Source organism: Myotis nattereri (genome assembly GCF_964212035.1).
Source record: "Myotis nattereri genome assembly, chromosome: 5".
NCBI classification, from domain to species: domain Eukaryota; kingdom Metazoa; phylum Chordata; class Mammalia; order Chiroptera; family Vespertilionidae; genus Myotis; species Myotis nattereri.
Window position 1 is genome coordinate 42085004 of NC_138080.1, and position 17767 is coordinate 42102770.

Sequence of the window (17767 nt, forward strand, 5' to 3'; positions counted from 1 at the left end):
TAAATACCTAAGTGCTAAGTGTATTACTAACGAACATTCTGAAAATTCAAACTTCAATAATTACCGATATTTTTGCTTTCCTACATTTTATTTTTCAAGTTTACACAAAATTATTATTGTCAAAAAGAAAATGTAGTTGCCTACTTAAGATATATAAGAAAATAAAACAAAATTTCTTAGCTATACTTTTCTCTACTTTTAATCCATAAGTGCATTTAGCTTAGTATTTGTTTTCTATTCTCTTCAATTAAATTTATGGAAAAAATTAATTTATATTTTATCTTTTTTGTGCTCTCCCAATAATTGCTCAATTATATTCGTTTTTTATTTTCTCAAGTAAAAATTTTATAGAAACATAATATATATTTTTTAATTTTTATACTCCCTAAAATTCTTTAGTATTTAAAAAGTAATTATAGACATATTTTTATTACTGGTGTCAGTTGTTTCATCATTCATTTCCTGAAAGTCTTTTCTTAAGCATCATCATCATATGCTCTTTGTGATATAAACTTTATTTCTCATGAAGCACTCAGTTGGATAGAAGACCATGAATCTGCCTTATCCTATCTAATAAAAGAGAAACATGGTAATTAGTGTATGACCGCTACCCTTCCCATTGGCTAATCAGGGCAATATGCAAATTAACTGCCAGCCAAGATGGCGGCCGGCAGCCAGGCAGCTGGAAGCTAACATGAGGCTTGCTTGCTTCAGTGACAGAGGACTCCAACATTCCCCGCCTGCCGCTGCCGGCCTCTGAGCTGCAACTCTAAGCAACTATGTTATAAATATACAAGCTAAACAAAACCCCTGAAACCTGCTTTAGTCGCCGGGCTTCAGCCAGCAGGATCGCAACATTGTTTCAAATACAGAAGGTAAACAAAGGCCAGAAACCTGCTTTCAGCAGCGGAGGCCTAAGAGTTGGAGCCTCAGAGCTAAAGCTGGCCCAGAATAAAAAAAGAAAAAAGGAACGGTTGGGAGCTTCAGTCACCCGCCAGCCTGAAAACAGCCCTCATCCCCTCACCCAGACTGGCCAGGCACCCCAGTGGGGACCCCCACGCTGAAGGGTGTGTGACCAGCTGCAAACAGCCACTATCCCCTCACCCAAGCTGGCCAGGCACCCCAGTGGGGACCCCCACCCTGAAGGATGTGTGACCAGATGCAAACAGCCATCATCCCCTCACCCAGGCTGGCCAGGCACCCCAGTTGGGACCCCCACCCTGATCCAGGACACTCTTCAGGGCAAACCAGCCGGCCCCCACCCGTGCACCAGGCCTCTATCCTGTATAGTAAAAGGGTAATATGCCTCCCAACACTGGGATCAGCGGAGCCGCGAGGGCTCCCGGCACCGGGATCAGTGTGACAGGGGGCAGTGCCCAAACCCCCTGATCGCCCTGCGGCTCTGTGTGTGACACGGGGCGGGGCCACAACCTCCCCATTGGCCCTGCCCTGAGTGTGACAGGGTGCGGCACCCCAACCCCCTAATCCGCCCTGCTCTGTGTGTGACGGGGCGGTGCCCCAACTCCCCTATCGGCCCTACTCTGTGAGGGACAAGTGGGAGCTCCCCAACCCCCTGATGGGCCCTACTCTGTGCGTGACAGGATACTGAGCCCCACCCCCCTGATGGGCCCTGCTCTGTGAGTGACGGGGCAGCGCCCCAACCCACTGATTGGCCCTGCTCTGTACATGACGGGGTGGCGCCGCAACCTCCCCATCGATCCTGCCTTTAGTGTGACAGGGGGCGGTGCCCCAACCCCCCAATCAGCCCTACCCTGAGCGTGACTGAGGGTGGCATCGCAACCTCCCAATCCGCCCTGCTCTGTGCATGACAGGGGCGGCACCCCAACTCCCCAATCGGCCCTGCTCTGAGCCCGACCAGGGGCTGCACCTAGGGACTGGGCCTGCCCTCTGCCACCCGGGAGCAGGCCTAAGCCAGCAGGTTGTTATCTCCCGAGGGGTCCCAGACTGCGAGAGGGCACAGGCCGGGCTGAGGGGCCCACCCCTCTTCCCCCGAGTGCACAAATTTTTGTGCACTGGGCCTCTAGTCCTATCTAATAAAAGAGAAACATGGTAATTAGCCGTACATCCGCTACCCTTCCCCATTGGCTAATCAGGGCAATATGCAAATTAACTGTCAGCCAAGATGGCGGCCGGCAGCCAAGCAGCTTGAAGTTAACATGAGGCTTGCTTGCTTCGGTGACGGAGGACTCCAACGTTCCCCGCCTGCCGCTGCCAGCCTCTGAGCTTGCAGTTTGAAACATTGTTATAATATAGAAGCTAAACAAAACCCCAGAAACCTGCTTTCAGCCAGCCGGGATCTCAGAGCTGGAGTTGATACAGTGTTTCGATTATAGAACCCAAACAAACCAGATACCTGCTTTCAGCAGCAGAGGCCTCAGAGCTGGAGCCAGAGCTAAAGCTGGCCCAGAATAAAAAAAGAAAAGAAAAAAAGGAGCAGTTGGGAGCTTCAGTCACCCGCCAGCCTGAAAACAGCCCTCAGCCCCTCACCCAGACTGGCCAGGCACCCCAGTGGGGACCCCCACCCTGAAGTTTGTGTGACCAGCTGCAAACAGCCATCATCCCCTCATCCGCTGGCCAGGCACCCCAATGGGGACTTCCACCCTGATCCAGGACACCCTTCAGGGCAAACCAGCCGGCCCCCACCCGTGCACCAGGCCTCTATCCTATATAGTAAAAGGGTAATATGCCTCCCAGCACCGGGATCAGCGGAGCCGTGAGGCCTCCCGGTACCGGAATCAGCGTGACGGGGCAGCGCCCAAACCCCTGATCACCCTGCCGCTCTGTGTGTGACAGGGGGTGGGCCACAACCTCCCTATCTGCCCTGCTCTGTTCGGGACAGGGGAAGGCGCCCCAACCCCCTGATCAGCCCTGCTCTGTGCCTGATAGGGGGGAGCGCCTCAACCCCCTGATCGCCCTGCGGCTCTGTGTGTGACAGGGTGCGGCGCCCCAACCCCCTGATCAGCCCTGCTCTGTGTGTGACGGGGCAGAGCCCCAACCCCCTGATTGGCCCTGCTCTGTGGGTGGCAGGGTGGCGCCACAACCTCCCCATCGACCCTGCCTTGAGTGTGACAGGGGGTGGTGCCCCAACCCCCCAATCAGCCCTACCCTGAGCGTGACTGAGGGTGGCATCGCAACCTCCCAATCCGCCCTGCTCTGTGCATGACAGGGAGTGGCGCCCCAACTCCCAAATTGGCCCTGCTCTGAACCCGACCAGGGGCTGCACCTAGGGATTGGGCCTGCCCTCTGCCACCCAGGAGCAGGCCTAAGCCAGCAGGTCGTTATCTCCCGAGGGGTCCCAGACTGCGAGAGGGCACAGGCCAGGCTGAGTGACCCCCCCTCCCCCAAGTGCACAAATTTTTGTGCACCGGGCCTCTAGTCTACACTAATAAAAGACAAAAATGGTAATTGGCGTACGGCGATACCTTTTTCATTGGCTAATCAGGGCTATATGCAAATTAACTGCCAACTAAGATTGGCAGTTAACTGCCAACAAGATGGCGGCTAATTTGCATATGTAGGCACAATGCAAGGAGGCGAAAGGGAAAGCAGGAAGAAGCCCCCTGCCACTGACAGTGATCGGAAACCCAGGGGGGAGCTAAGAGCTGGGAGGGAGGGCAAAGGCGGCCCTGGGGCCGCCTTTGCCCTCCCCCCCAGCCATGATCGGAGAATCAGGCGCCTTTGCCGCCCTGGCCAGTGATAGCAGGAAGTAGGGGTGGAGCCAGCGATGGGAGCTGGGCACGGTCGAAGCTGGCAGTCCCAGGAGCTAGGGGTCCCTTGCCTAGGCCTATAGCGAAGCCCACGATCGCGGCGCCCCCCGCTGCCACTGCAGGTCCCCGCTGTCCGGGCCGGACGCCTAGGCCAGAGGTGTCAGGCCTGGGCAGGGGCGGAGCCTGCAACCGCAGGGAGCTGGGGGTCCCCTGCCCAGGCCTGACACCTTTGCCGGAAGCTTCAGGCCTGGTCAAGGGGCCGATCCGGTGATTGGTGATCAGAGGGTGATGAGGGTCAACTCCTCTGGCTGAGGCATCAGGCCTGGGTGGGGGGCGGAGCCGGGGATTGGGGGGATATGATGGTCCCCTTGCCCAGGCCTGAAGCCTGGGTCAGAGGCGTCAGGCTTGGGCGGGGGGTGGAGCAAGCGATCAGAGGGAGATGGGGGTCCCCTGCCCAGGCATGATTCCTGGGCCAGAGGCCTCAGGCCTGGGCGGGGGCCAGAGCCAGTGATCGGGGGTGATGGGGGTCCCCTGTCCAAGCCTGACACCTCTGGCGGAGGCGTCAGGCCTGGGCAAGGGGCCGATCAGGCGATCGGAGGGTGATGGGGGTCAACGCCTGAGGGCTTCCAGTATGTGAGAGGGGGCAGGCTGGGCTGAGGGACACTCTCCCCCCCCCCACACCCAGTGCACGAATTTCGTGCACCGGGCCCCTAGTCTATATATATAAAACCCCAAGCAACCAGCTGACCAGCTGACTAGGTGGTAGCTATGACATGCACTGACCACCAGGGGGCAGATGCTCAATGCAGGAGCAGAAACCACAGACAAGGAAACATGGAACAGACTGATGAATCTCAGAGGGAAGGAGGGATGGGGGAGGGCGGGAAGAGATTAACCAAAGATCTTAGATGCATACTAGAGGCCTAGTGCACGGATTCATACAGTGGTGGGGTCCTTCAGCCTGGCCTGTGCCCTTTTGCAATCTGGGACCCCTCAGGGGATGTCGGAGAGCTGGTTTCGGCCCGATTTCCACAGGCCAGGCTGAGGGACCCCACCATTGTAAAATCCGTGAACCGGGCCTCTACTAATGCTGTATTATGTTATTTCATTGAAATCGTTGTATCTTTTTCTTGTAGGACATACAGTGGGAGAGGTTATTAAATTAGATCCTGGAGGATCTCCAAGAAGAGTCTGGGGAAAAAGCCCCACAGATTCTGTTCTAAAGATACTTGGAGAAGCTGAACTACAGCTACAGACAGAACTATTGGAAAACACAACCATTACAAGTGGTAAGCATAAACTAGTTGTTCTATACTGGCAGTAATATTAAAAACTAAACTAAAAGCTGTGGTACATTTACACAATGGAATATTATGTGACTGCAAAAAAGAAGGAACCCTGGAAATCATTATGCTAAGTGAAATAAGCCAGTCAGAGGAAAACAAATACTGTATGATCTCCCTAATATGTGGAATCTAATGAACAAAATGAACTAACAAACCGGGGTAGGTACCCTGACCAGGAAACACACTACCACCTTTCAGTGTTTGGGACAACACTCCAACCAATTGACACAGACTGGCCAACTTTTGCCCTTTTCTTAACTGGATTGTTTGTTTTCTTACTCTTGAGTTCTAAGAGTTCTTTATATATTTTGTGTAACAGTCCTTTATGTGTTTACTAGAGGCCTGGTGCACAATTCATGCACAGGTGGGGTCCCTGGTCTGGCCAGCGATCGGGGCCATCAGGCCAGCTGGCTGGGTGGGAGGGAGGGGCTGCAGGAGGTTGGCCAGCCAGGGGGATGGGCTGCAGGAGGTTGGCTGTGGGAGTGCACTGACTACCATGGGGCAGCTCTTGCATTGAGCATCTGCCCCCTGGTGGTCAGTGCACTTCATAGCGACCAGTGGAACGGTCATTCGGTCGTTCGCTTGCTTAGGCTTTTATATATATATAGATGTCTTTTGCAAATAATTTTTCCCAGTCTGACTTGTGTTCTCATTCTCAACATTGTCTTTCACAGAATGAAAGTTTTTAATTTTGGGGGGAAAGTTTTTAATTTTAATGAAGCACAGTTTGTTAATTCTCTCTTTCATGGATTATGTCTTCGATATCCTATCTGAAAAGTCCTTGCCAACCCCAGGATCATCAGGATTTTTTGCTGTGTTACCTTCTAGGAGTTTTATAGTTTTGCATTTAACATTTAGGTTTGCTATCAATTTTTGAGTTAATTTTGTGACATGTGTACGGTCTGTGTCTAGACATTTTTTTTGGCCTTTGGATGTTCAGTTGTCCAGCACCATCCTATATAATAAAAGCCCAGTGGCCATGATGGCAGAATGAGCAGAACAACCGCTTGATCTGTCACTATGATGTGCACTGACCACCTCTTGGTACCTTTCCCTGGCCAGCAGGCTCAGATCACTGATGGCGAATTGGGAACTGGGGTGGGGGCAGGACTGGTGAGCAGGCAGACGGCTTACCTCTTGGTCCCTCCCCTTGGCCCGCAGGCTCCGATCGCCGGTGGTGAATAGGGAACTGGATTGGGTGGTGGGGGATGCGGATGGTGCCAAGCCAAGGACCCTGCCCCGCCTGTTGCCCGACACACAGAGGGCGACCTGCAGCAGGGATGGGGTCAGAGAACAAGTGGGAACGGCCGACCTCTTGGCCCCCCCCCTCCACCCCACCCCCCACCCCCCACCCCGGCCAGCAGGCTTCCATCCTCAGATAGCGAGCCGGGAACTGGCGTAGGTGGTGGCAAGGGGCGGGGCTGGCCTGATCACAGGCTAGGCCTAGGGCAGCCGTGGGCAAACTACGGCCCGCGTGCCGGATCCGGCCCGTTTGAAATGAATAAAACTAAAAAAAAAAAAGACCGTACCCTTTTATGTAATGATGTTTACTTTGAATTTATATTAGTTCACACAAACACTCCATCCATGCTTTTGTTCTGGCCCTCCGGTCCAGTTTAAGAACCCATTGTGGCCCTCGAGTCAAAAAGTTTGCCCACCCCTGGCCTAGGGGCTGTACCCGTGCATGATTTTGTGCTCCAGGCTTCTAGTTTATTATAAAGACTATTCTTTCTCCATTGAATTGTCTTTGCTCCTTTGTTAACGATCAGTTGACTATATTTATGTGGTCTATTTCTGAGCTCTGTTCTGTTCTATTGATCTGTTTGTTCCAATTCCACACTGTCTTGATTACTGTAGCTTTTAGTAAGTCTTGAAGTTAGGTAATATTATTCCTCCAACTCTGTTCTTCTTTAATATTGTGTTGGCTATTCAGAGTTTCTTTCTTGCTTCTCCACATAAACTTAGAATCAGTTTGTCAGTATTCCCAAAATAACTTGCTGGGATTTTGATTGGGATTGCATTTAATCCATAGATCAAATTGGGAAGAGCTGATATCTTTTTTTTTTCTTTTACCAGAAAAGTTTTTACTTTTTTTATTCATATTTATTATTTATTTATTTTACACACAATAAACATTAATATTTTAAGAAAATTTTTAAATATAATGTTACATGCAATAAACATATTTCAAGAAAAAAGATTTTAAATATAATAATATTACCAAAACTGTACTAACATAGTATAACATCACAAAAGTTATAGGAAATATTAAAAATCTGCAAATAACAGGATTACTCCTATTATATTCTAAAATATTTTTTTCTCTGGATCTATTTTTGTTCATCAGTTTATGTTGTTCATTATATTCCACAAATCAGTGAGATCATGAGATACTTATCTTTTTCTGACTGACTTATTTCGCTTAGCATAATGCTAGAAGAGATGATATCTTGATAATAATGAATCTTCCTATCTATGAACATGGAATATCTCTCCATTTACTTAGTTTTTCTTTGTTCGTTTTCATCAGTTTTGTAGTTTTCCTCATTATGTAGTGTTCCCCCTACCCCCAAGTTTAGGAAAGTGTTCGTGAGTTTTCTATTTTGTTCCTTTAGTCTACAGAGGAACTTCTACTGTGTGTACTTTGGATCTTTTTTTGCCTTTCTATATCTTTCACTTTATCTTGAATCCTTTTTGTTGCTTTTAAATTTTATTTTTCAATTACAGTTTACAATGTCTCTTATTTCTTGAATTTTTCCCCTGTTCACCTTTTATACCTATTAAGACATTGTGCCTTTTGTTTATATGATCTTGTGTCTATTTTGTAATCTTTATTTCTAATATTTTTTTCCCTAGTCTTTCCTAAGCTCAGTCAACTTTCTCATTCCTGATTATTTTTTCATGTTGTTCTCTTGTGTTTTATATCATATTCTTAATGTTTCTAGTTGATTTAAAAATAGTGAGTTATTGCCCTGGCTGCTGGGTGGCTCAGTTTGTTGGAGCATTTTCCCATATACCAAGGGGTTGTGGATTTAATTCCAGTCAGGGCACATACCTCAGTTGTGAGTTCAATTTCCAGGCAGGGTGCGTACGGGAGGCATCTGATCAATGTTTCTCACATTGATGTCTCTCTCTCTCTCTCTCTCTCTCTCTCTCTCTCTCTCTCCCCCCCCCCTCTCCCTCTCCCTCTCCCTCTCCCTCTCCCTCTCCCTCCCATCCTCTAAAAAACATAAAAATAGTGGGTTACTAATTTTAATTTGTTTTGTGGATTTTCATTATCCATGGCAGTGGTTTTCAACCAAAGTGATTTTGCCCACAGAGGACACTTGGCATTGTCTAGAAACATTTTTGGTTGTTACCTGGAAAGGGTGCTAGAGGAATCTAGTGAATAGAGACAAACAAAAACAATTAGTTAATAATTTCAAAATACCATTGTAACACACATATATTAGTTTCACCAAAAGGAAAAAGAAAGTTAATCATATATTAACCACCCTAGAATTCGTTGTGTATAATTAAAATAAAATTTGGCTGTCATGTACCTTAATTAATTATTAATTTCTAATACATAACAGAGCTTAACCATTAATTACCTGTTATCAGAATGCAAGTTTTGAACTTTTCTCTAAATGCTATTACTGGTAAAACACTTTGAAAATGTAGCATGATTTTTCATTTTTATTGTTTCAGAGATTTCTCCTGAAGGGGAGAAGTACAAACCCTTAATTGCTGGAGAAGAACAAGTAAATTGTATTTCACTTGAAATGAACCCATCAGCTACTGTTGCTTCTTCTGTTGAGACAAACAGTCCAAAGTTTAGGGAGGTGTCTCCACAGATGTCATTGAAACCAGAAGGAAATGTGGATGGTATGTGTTAAAGGGTCAAAAGGAGCTGTATTTAATTGAATAATACTTTGATCTCTTCTTATTTTTAAGTTTCTAATATTTTAATGTGCCTATGAATCTCCAAGAAGGGGATATGCGATGTATCATTTACCAAATTCATTTGTCCATGAAACTCTTGAGGCCATGTCTTCCTTAAGAAACTTTTGTTGCCTAGAAGGAATTATTTTGGGTTTTCTCTTCTAAATTCTCCTTATAAACCAAACAGTTCTTTCTTCAGTCGACCTCTGTCTTGCACTTTATCAGAGACTACTAAAAAAGGTAGCTGCTTAGATAGTTCCTTAGCTAATCACTGAGTTTGTTCAGAACATTTTCTGTTGTTCTTGTTTTCACAGGTACCAAATTTTCTGCTACTGTATAACAAGAATCCCCTTTTCTCTAGCCTCCAATAACTTTTTTTCACTGGCCAGTTTCTCACCAACTGTCCCTTTGAAGCCTTTCAACTTCTGCCTGTTGCCCAGTCCCAAAGCCAGTGCACATGTTTTAGGATTTTGTCATGTCAGCACCCATTTTTCAGATAAGAAATTCTGTTTCAGTTATCTATTCATGGAAAACAAATGAATCTTACAACTTAGTGGCTTAAAATGACTATTATGTTTTATCTTACACTTTTGTGAGTTAAGAATTAGGAAGAGCCTTCTCTGCCGTGTGGAGAAACCCTTAATTGCTGGAGAAAAACAATTGCTGGCATCACTCAGGGATATTCCTCTGTCAGCTGGGCTGATCTGGAGCATGCAAGATGATGTCACTCCCTGTCCTGGCAGGGCTCAGCTGGGCCTGCTCAACTGGGTTCCTTTGTTTTCGTTTAGTCTCATGGCCGTGCCCTTCAGTCTTTCCTGAATAGTTAAGCTTCTTAGAGGGTGGCTTTGGCTTCCAGATTCCAAGGTGGACAATGCCAGTTCTCTTAAAAGCTAGATCTAGAAAGGACATAGCAACATTTCAATCGTACTCAGTTGGTCAAGGCCATCAGAGCACTGGGCCAGCACAAGGGGAGGGGAGAAAGAGGCCCTTTCTAGATGAGACAGATGTCAGAGACTTGCTGTATGTGTGACCATCTTTAATTCACCACAATAACTTAAATATTCTTACTCATTAGAATCATAGTTAGTAGGTATCATAGACTTTTATTTAAAAAAAAAAAAACACCACAAACACTTTTGGGCATAGAATAGAGGCTGTATAGCCTAGTGCAAGAGTCAGCAAACTTTCTAAAAGAGCCACATGGTATATATTTTAGACTTAGCAAGCAAAACAGTCACAAATCTACTTTGTACAATGAGACAATGAGTCATATTTATATGCTTAAGGTGCTACAAAACAATTGTTCATGAAAAAGTTAATAAAAAATAATTTCCCCCAAGTGCTTACCTTATATGAATAACCCCCAAAAGTCATTTGAATAAAAGATAAAAACGTTAAGGATTGATACAATATCAATTATCTTTCTAAATAGGACAGCTAATTGGAAACTTTTTAAATCTAGAAGGAAAGAGTATTTGGATTTTAGGAAAAAAGAGGAGATGCTACTGGCTTAAATAAGATAGCATTGATATCAGAATTGGAGAGGAATTAACAAAGGAAGAAGAAAAACTCTTCTCATTATTTATTTTCAGAAAATATCAACCAGGTAAAAAATGAGTCACTGCCAGAAAACAGAAGTAGTACCCTGGTTATTAATTGTTTGAAGGTCTAGGAAATTAGATTTAGTGCACTTCAATTATGTTTTTAATATCATTGTAAAAATCTAGGTAATAGGATTTTTTTCTTTTTTGGCTTTTTGAAGATAGATTTTGGTAATTGAACTTCCCTGTCAGTTATTAATCCATGATATTACAGTCTATTCTTCCTTGTTTCTAACCACAGATATTGTTATTTTAAGCTACTTTTTATACCTTCTTTAAAAGCAAATTGTATATTACCGAAATTTTAAGAAAGAAAAATTTTTATATACTAATAAAAATACAATGTGCAGTATTTCTTTTCAGTATTTTTATTGCAATGAAAAATTCAAAAGGAAAAATCTATCATTTCAAACGCAGCTGAACTAGAGTTAACACAATACTTTTTCCTGTTATCATTAATATATTAGCCTAAAGCTAGGTAATGATAATTTATAGAAATTCATTCCATTTTCTCTAAACTAATTTTGCTTTGAGACGTTTTTTGTTATGCTTTTGCTTTCAGAACCTGATGATTTGGAAACAGAAGTTCTAGGAGAGCCATGTGGAACAAACAAAGAAGATGGCTTACCTTTCCCTGTAACTGATGTATGGATTAGTGAGAGGAAGGAAACAAAGGAAACTGAGTATGTTACCTCTTTTTTCTTGTATGTCAAAACCTGGATCCCGTTTTGTAATTCATTTTTTTAGAAAGTATGTTTTTATTGATTTCAGAAAGGAAGGGGGAGAGAGAGAGAGAGAGAGAGAGAGAGAGAGAGAGAGAGAGAAACATCAATGATGAGAGAGAATCATTGATTGGCTGCCTACTGCATGTCCCACATTGAAGACTGGCCCGCAACCCAGGCATATGCCCTGAACAGAAATTGAACCATGACCTTCTAGTTCATAGGTGGATATTCAACCACTGAGCCCCACCAGCTGGGCTGTAATTCACTTTTAGGAAATACTATCATGGCTGGGTCAGCATGACTCAGTGGTTAAGTGTCTACCTATGAACCAGGAGGTTTGGTTCGATTCCCAGTAGGGGCACATGCCTGGGTTGCAGGCTCAATCCCCAGTGTGGAGCATGCAGGAGGCAGCTGATTCTCTCTCATCGTTGATGTTTCTATCTCTATCTCTCTCTCCTTTCCTCTCTGAAATAAATAAAAATATAGTTTTAAAAAATAGTGTCATAATCTAATATTACCATATATCTTATACCTTATAAAAGTAATTTAATTTTTGGAATTATATTCATATGGTTCAGAAATCAACAAGTATATAAAGACATACAGTAAGAAGTCTCTTTCCACCTCTATCCCCATCCAGCAAATTCCCACTCTCCTCCTTCAAATATTTTTAATATGTACATAAGCAAAAACAAATATATAGTCCACCTCCCTTTTAAATATAGTTGTTAATATAATGTACACAGTATTTTCAACACTTTACATTTTTAGTCAGTAATCCAGGAATATTTTTCATATTAATACATACAGTGCTTCCTCTATTTTATGACTATTCAGTATTCCATTATATGGATAAACCACAACTCAGCGTCCTTTATGAATTCATATGCGGCAATGTATTCATTACCTTTTAATAAAGTCATTTTACATGAATGTAAATATATCTATAGGATAGATACATAGCTGTGTAATTAATGGATCAATTCCATTTTTATAAATTGCATTTGTAATTCAATTATTGTTCTCCCCAAAGGTTGTACTCATTTATGCTTTCAGAAAAAAATGTATAAAATGTCTTATTTTCCCCACAGCCTTGCTAACCTTTTATTATCAGAGTTTTTATTTTTGCCAATCTGATAATATCATGGTTTAGGGTCTTAGTTTATCTCTCTTATTATTGGTAAAGTTGAGCATAACTTTTCAAATGTTTAAGTTTCATTTCTATTCTGTGAGTTTCTGTTTATATGGAAATAGGTCTAAAATATTGAGTGATTATTGAAACAAATTTATATTGAATGAAACATTTCCATATACCAGAAAATATAATTCTATGTAAAATCATTACATATGTGCATATATATGTCTGTAATTTTAAAGGAAAAGTATGGTCGGATGTCCACCAAACTGATAACAGCATGGGAAACTAGGATTTGAGTGGTTAGGGGTGTCTTAAAAGAAACACTACTTCTTTTTTTAATTGAGGTAAATTTATATAACATAAAGTTTATCATTTTAACTATTTTTAAATGTGCAATTCAGTAATATTTAATACATTCACAGTGTTGTCCAACCATTATCACTGTCTGGTTCCAGAACATTTTTACCACCCCAAAAGGAAACCCTGAACCCATAAAACAGTACTCATTTTCCCATCCTCCCAGCCCCTGGCAATCACTAACGTGCTTTCAGTCTCTATAGATTTGCCTATTTTGGATATTTCATATGAAATAATACAATATGTGGCTTTTTGAATCTGTCTTCTTTCACTTAACATAATGTTTTTAAAGTTCATCTTTGTTGTGGCATGGATCAGTACTTCATTCCTTTTATGGCCAAACATTTTTCCATTATATGAATATAGCATACATTTTTATCCATTCAGCAGTTGATATACATTCAGCAGATGATGATGGGTCATTTTCAGGGTTGTTTCTACCTTTTGGCTATTGTTAATAGCAATTCTGTGAACATTTGTGTACAGGTTTTCATTTGAATACCTGTATTCAGTTCTTTTGGTTGTATACCTGGAAGTGGAATTTCTGCAGCATAAGATAATCCTGTGTTTATCTTTTTGAGGAACCAAGGAATACTACATTTTGAATGAAGAAATGTATTACTTGTATGATTAAAAAGAAATAGTTTAAAAAGTAAAAATAGAAAATTGTTCAAAATTTGTAACTAAAAAAGTAAAAACTACTTAAATTTGATATAGGTGAAAAGTATTAAGAAAATAAAAACTGCCTATGAACCAAACCCACAGAGATAAATTACTGCTACCTTCTGGAATATATTCTTCTAGTCTAGAGATTTTCAACTGTTAAAAGAAATGGTGAGGGAAGTTGTTGTGAATAATTATGATTGTTGAAGATTTGAATGGGGTAAAAAATATATTGTGCTTATGAGAGGAAGTATACATATAAATGAAAAAGATATTTAGGAGAGAAATCACAACATGCCAGTGAAGTTTAGTTCTATTTTTTTTTATATTTGAGAGTGCTATTTCTAGTAAACTGTAAAGTTTTTTTTTTTAAACTGGTATACCTATATGTGACAGCTTAGAAGATAGGATCACTATTCAGCAAGATGAAGTTTCTGAAGAAGGAATCTTAAGGAAGGTGGATCAACTTAGTGAAGTTCATATAGGTAAGCATCCTTGTATTGGTCTAATTATGTTCTGGAAGGTTGTGAACACTAGCCTGTTTTATTTGGACAATATATTAATAGAAACTATTCCTTTTTAGTCACCTCAATTATTTAAAAAATGTAATAGACATAGAGCACTGGACTCTGCATTTATAAGCCTGGATTGCTTGACAGTGTGAGCAATATAACGTTTAGGTCAGTTATTTTATTAAATGTTCAAAATGAAAAGAATTGCTTCTCAAAACTAAGGCAATATACTAAGGACATTCATAAGTTGTCTTGTTTTCAAAAGTTAATTAAAATATAAAAAGCATACTTTTTTTCTATCTAACTTATAGGAATAAAGGTAAACTGAAACTAAATATGAGTGTCTAAACAGTGTTTCTTCACATTTTCTTGCATCTGTGTGTACATTTTAGAGTTTCCAATGTGATGGAAGTATATAACATTAAATCTTTTTTCTGAGAATGAGACATTATATCCTGTTATAGATTACTTATCAGATAGTACAATTACATACAGCAGGTCCTCTAATAACATCATTTTGTTCAGAGTCATTTCTTTATAACATTGATGAGACATAGTAGGAACTTACTCTTGTTTATATCAGTTAGCCTATTGTAAAATTGGTTTTGTTATATGTCATTTCAGTTAAAGTTGCAGAGTCTATTGGCAACATTAAGTGAGGGCTATATATATATTTTGATTTTGTTTTTCTGGTAGACATGAAGGTTTTTTGCTAGAATTTGTGTTAAATACTATGCCTATCAATATAACTTAGAAATTTTATTTAAGTGCTATATAGATTTATCTCATAATTTTTGCTTTACACCACAGAACCTGGAATAGGTGATTCTCTGCACTCTAAATGTGATGTAGATCAATCTATGCACCCAGAACCATTTTTCCATAAAGTGGTTCACCCAGAACACTTGAATGTAGTCTCTCAAATTCAGTCCATTCTGTGTTCACCAGAAGAATCCTTTCCACTTCGATCTCACTCTGGTTCACCGCCAAAAAAGAAAAACAAGAATTCCTTGCTGATTGGACTTTCAACTGGTTTATTTGATGCAAACAACCCAAAGGCAAGTATGCTCCTCACATGGAAAATGTTATTCATTTGGTAACAGTTTTATGGATTGTTTGTCTTTGATAAACTGTAATATTGAGTTTTAATCTCTTAAAAACACAAGCACATATACTCAGACATACATCAAAACAATTTACAGAAACAACAAAAAAACTTCCATTTTATCATCTGAGATACTGAAAACAATCGGGACAAAAACTCTTTCATTGGCTCCCTGTTCAAGGTTCTTTTTATAGGGTTTTCTTTTATTTAGCAAAATATTTCTCTTACATTATCTTTCTTTCCCACTACCCAACTCAACTTCCAATGTTAGTATGAGACTAAGTTTAAGCAATGTATTTTAAATGGATAGAAGTATCATATTGCCTAATTTGTACATAGAAAGATTAATAGATGTTCATATCACTTTCTGATAGAAGTTTTTCAGACACATTTCTTACTTGCTAAATATGTAACCAATTTTTTTCTTGATAAGAAAATAGAGCATTATCTCTGTAGAGAATCTAAAAATACAAATAAAAAAATCACATATTATTTTGTTACTTTTCATATATATAATTTTTATATGTAACTTTTTAAAAAATATATATTTTATTGATTTTTTTACAGAGAGGAAGGGAGAGAGATAGTTAGAAACATCGATGATAGAGAAACATCGATCAGCTGCCTCATGCACATCTCCCACTGTGGATGTGCCCACAACCCAAGTACATGCCCTTCACCGGAATCGAATCCGGGACCCTTCAGTAAGCAGGCCGACGTTCTATCCACTGAGCCAAACCGGTTTCGGCTATATGTAACTTTTTACCAAAATAGAATACATGCCTAATCTTTTTTTCACCTGCTTTTCTATGTAATATGTATTATAAAATTATTATAAATAATAATACTACAAAAATAGCATTTTGTCATATTGTCAAAAAGTCTCTCATCTCATCTTTAATGGCCACAAATTCCATTTGTCTACTATGTCATTATTTTTAAACCAATCTTTTATTTAGGTTTGGGCCTTTATGTTTCAATTTTTGTGATTGCCATCCCCTGTATCTTTTTACATATCCACAATTATTTCCATAAAATAAATTTCTGTAAGTGCAATTTAAAAATACATATATTGCCTAATTTCCCCATTAGAAAACAGTTTATAGTGCTGTCAGTTGTATGTGAGAGTCTATACTCTAAATAGCACCAACTATTATCATTTACTTAAAAATTACGTATTTAATGAATGAATAATGGTGTTAATTTTTTTCAATTTGTGTTTTTGTATCTCCTCGGAAGGTTGAATATTTTTTATATATTTATCTATATGTGAATGAGTTGCCTGAGTTCTTTTTTTTTTTTTGGTTTAATTCTCACCTGAGAGAGAGAGAAACGTAGATGTGAGAGAGACACATCGATTGGTTATCTCACACACTCCCCAACCAGGCCAGTGATTGAGTCTGCAACTCAGACTCAATCCTGACTGGAATCGAATCTGGGACCCTTCAGTCTGCAGGCTAACACTCTTACCACTGAGCCAAACCAGCAAAGGCTGAATTCTTTTGTCCTTTATTGTTTTTTAAATATGTCATTTTGATTTTCCATTTAATTTTCCAATTAGATAAGTGGAGTATTTTCTTATGCTTATCTTAAGTATATATATTGCTAAATACTCTCACTTATTTAATAGTAGTTAGATTTTCAAAGATATAAACTTGGTGTGACAGACAAGGATTATCATATAACTCCTGTACTTCTTTTGCATTAAAGGTGTATAGCTGTCTTTAGCCCAAAGCTTTTTAAAACCTCATTGCTGTCTTTAAAGAGAGGGAAGGCAGCGGTGAGGGTAAGGGGGAGAGATTAATTGGGGTACTTACATTCATATATACATAGCCCATGGACACAGTCACTAGTGAGGTAAAGGCTTGGGAGGGGTAGGTACAGGGTGGAGGGAGTCAATAGGAGAAAAAGTTAAGAGGACATCTGTAATACTTTCAACAATAAAGATAAATTTTAAAATAAATACAATTATGACTCCTTACATAATACATTCAATTATTTGATTTACTTTCATGACCTTAGTTTACACCTCACTAGTTCTGTAAAAGTACTTTGGGAGAAAAAGGCAAGAAAAAAACATTAGGAAATCAAAGCAATCTGTAGCCATTTCAGGCAAGGACAGAAAACCATATCTGCCTATCCCATAAATCTCTGAAATAATGCTGATCTTGAATCATGAAGATAAGCAAGTATATAATCTGTTTCCTAAAATGGGATAATTTAACCTCTTACAAAGATTTCTTGTTATAGCAAATGTAAAGTGGGGAAAATATTAATGTACAATTTACAACTAGCACATGTACCTTAATGTCTTCTTTTCATTTGCTGAAATATCAGTCTATAATAATAAAAGTGTAATATGCTAATTAGACCAGACAACTGAATGACCTTCCAGACAACCTTCTGGATGAAGCCGGGGCTGCGAGGGCCAAGGCTGTGAGGGCTGAACCCGTTGCACGAATTTTGTGCATTGGGCCTCTAGTTCTTAGATAATGTTCATGATTTTTGCCTTTGGTAGGTGCTCATAATTTTTTAATTAGTGTTTTAAATTCATTTTTAACCCAGTTTATGGGTTGGAGTGAGCAAATATTTATAAAAACTATTTTTTAAATCCTCACCTGAGGATATGTTTTTTGATGATGGCGGGGGGGAGGGGGGGGAGGGACAT

General features: G+C 40.8%; 1 protein-coding gene across 1 annotated transcript in view; it reads left to right on the forward strand.

The window, feature by feature from the left end:
- Positions 1-17767, forward strand: part of NEK1 (NIMA related kinase 1) — a 152525-nt gene that overhangs the window by 119584 nt on the left and 15174 nt on the right. Inside the window, exons 25-29 of the mRNA XM_081091794.1 lie at positions 4865-5017; positions 8765-8941; positions 11162-11282; positions 13879-13967; positions 14805-15052. Of these exons, the coding sequence (XP_080947920.1) occupies positions 4865-5017; positions 8765-8941; positions 11162-11282; positions 13879-13967; positions 14805-15052 (788 nt within the window). The remainder of the gene's footprint in view (positions 1-4864; positions 5018-8764; positions 8942-11161; positions 11283-13878; positions 13968-14804; positions 15053-17767) is intronic.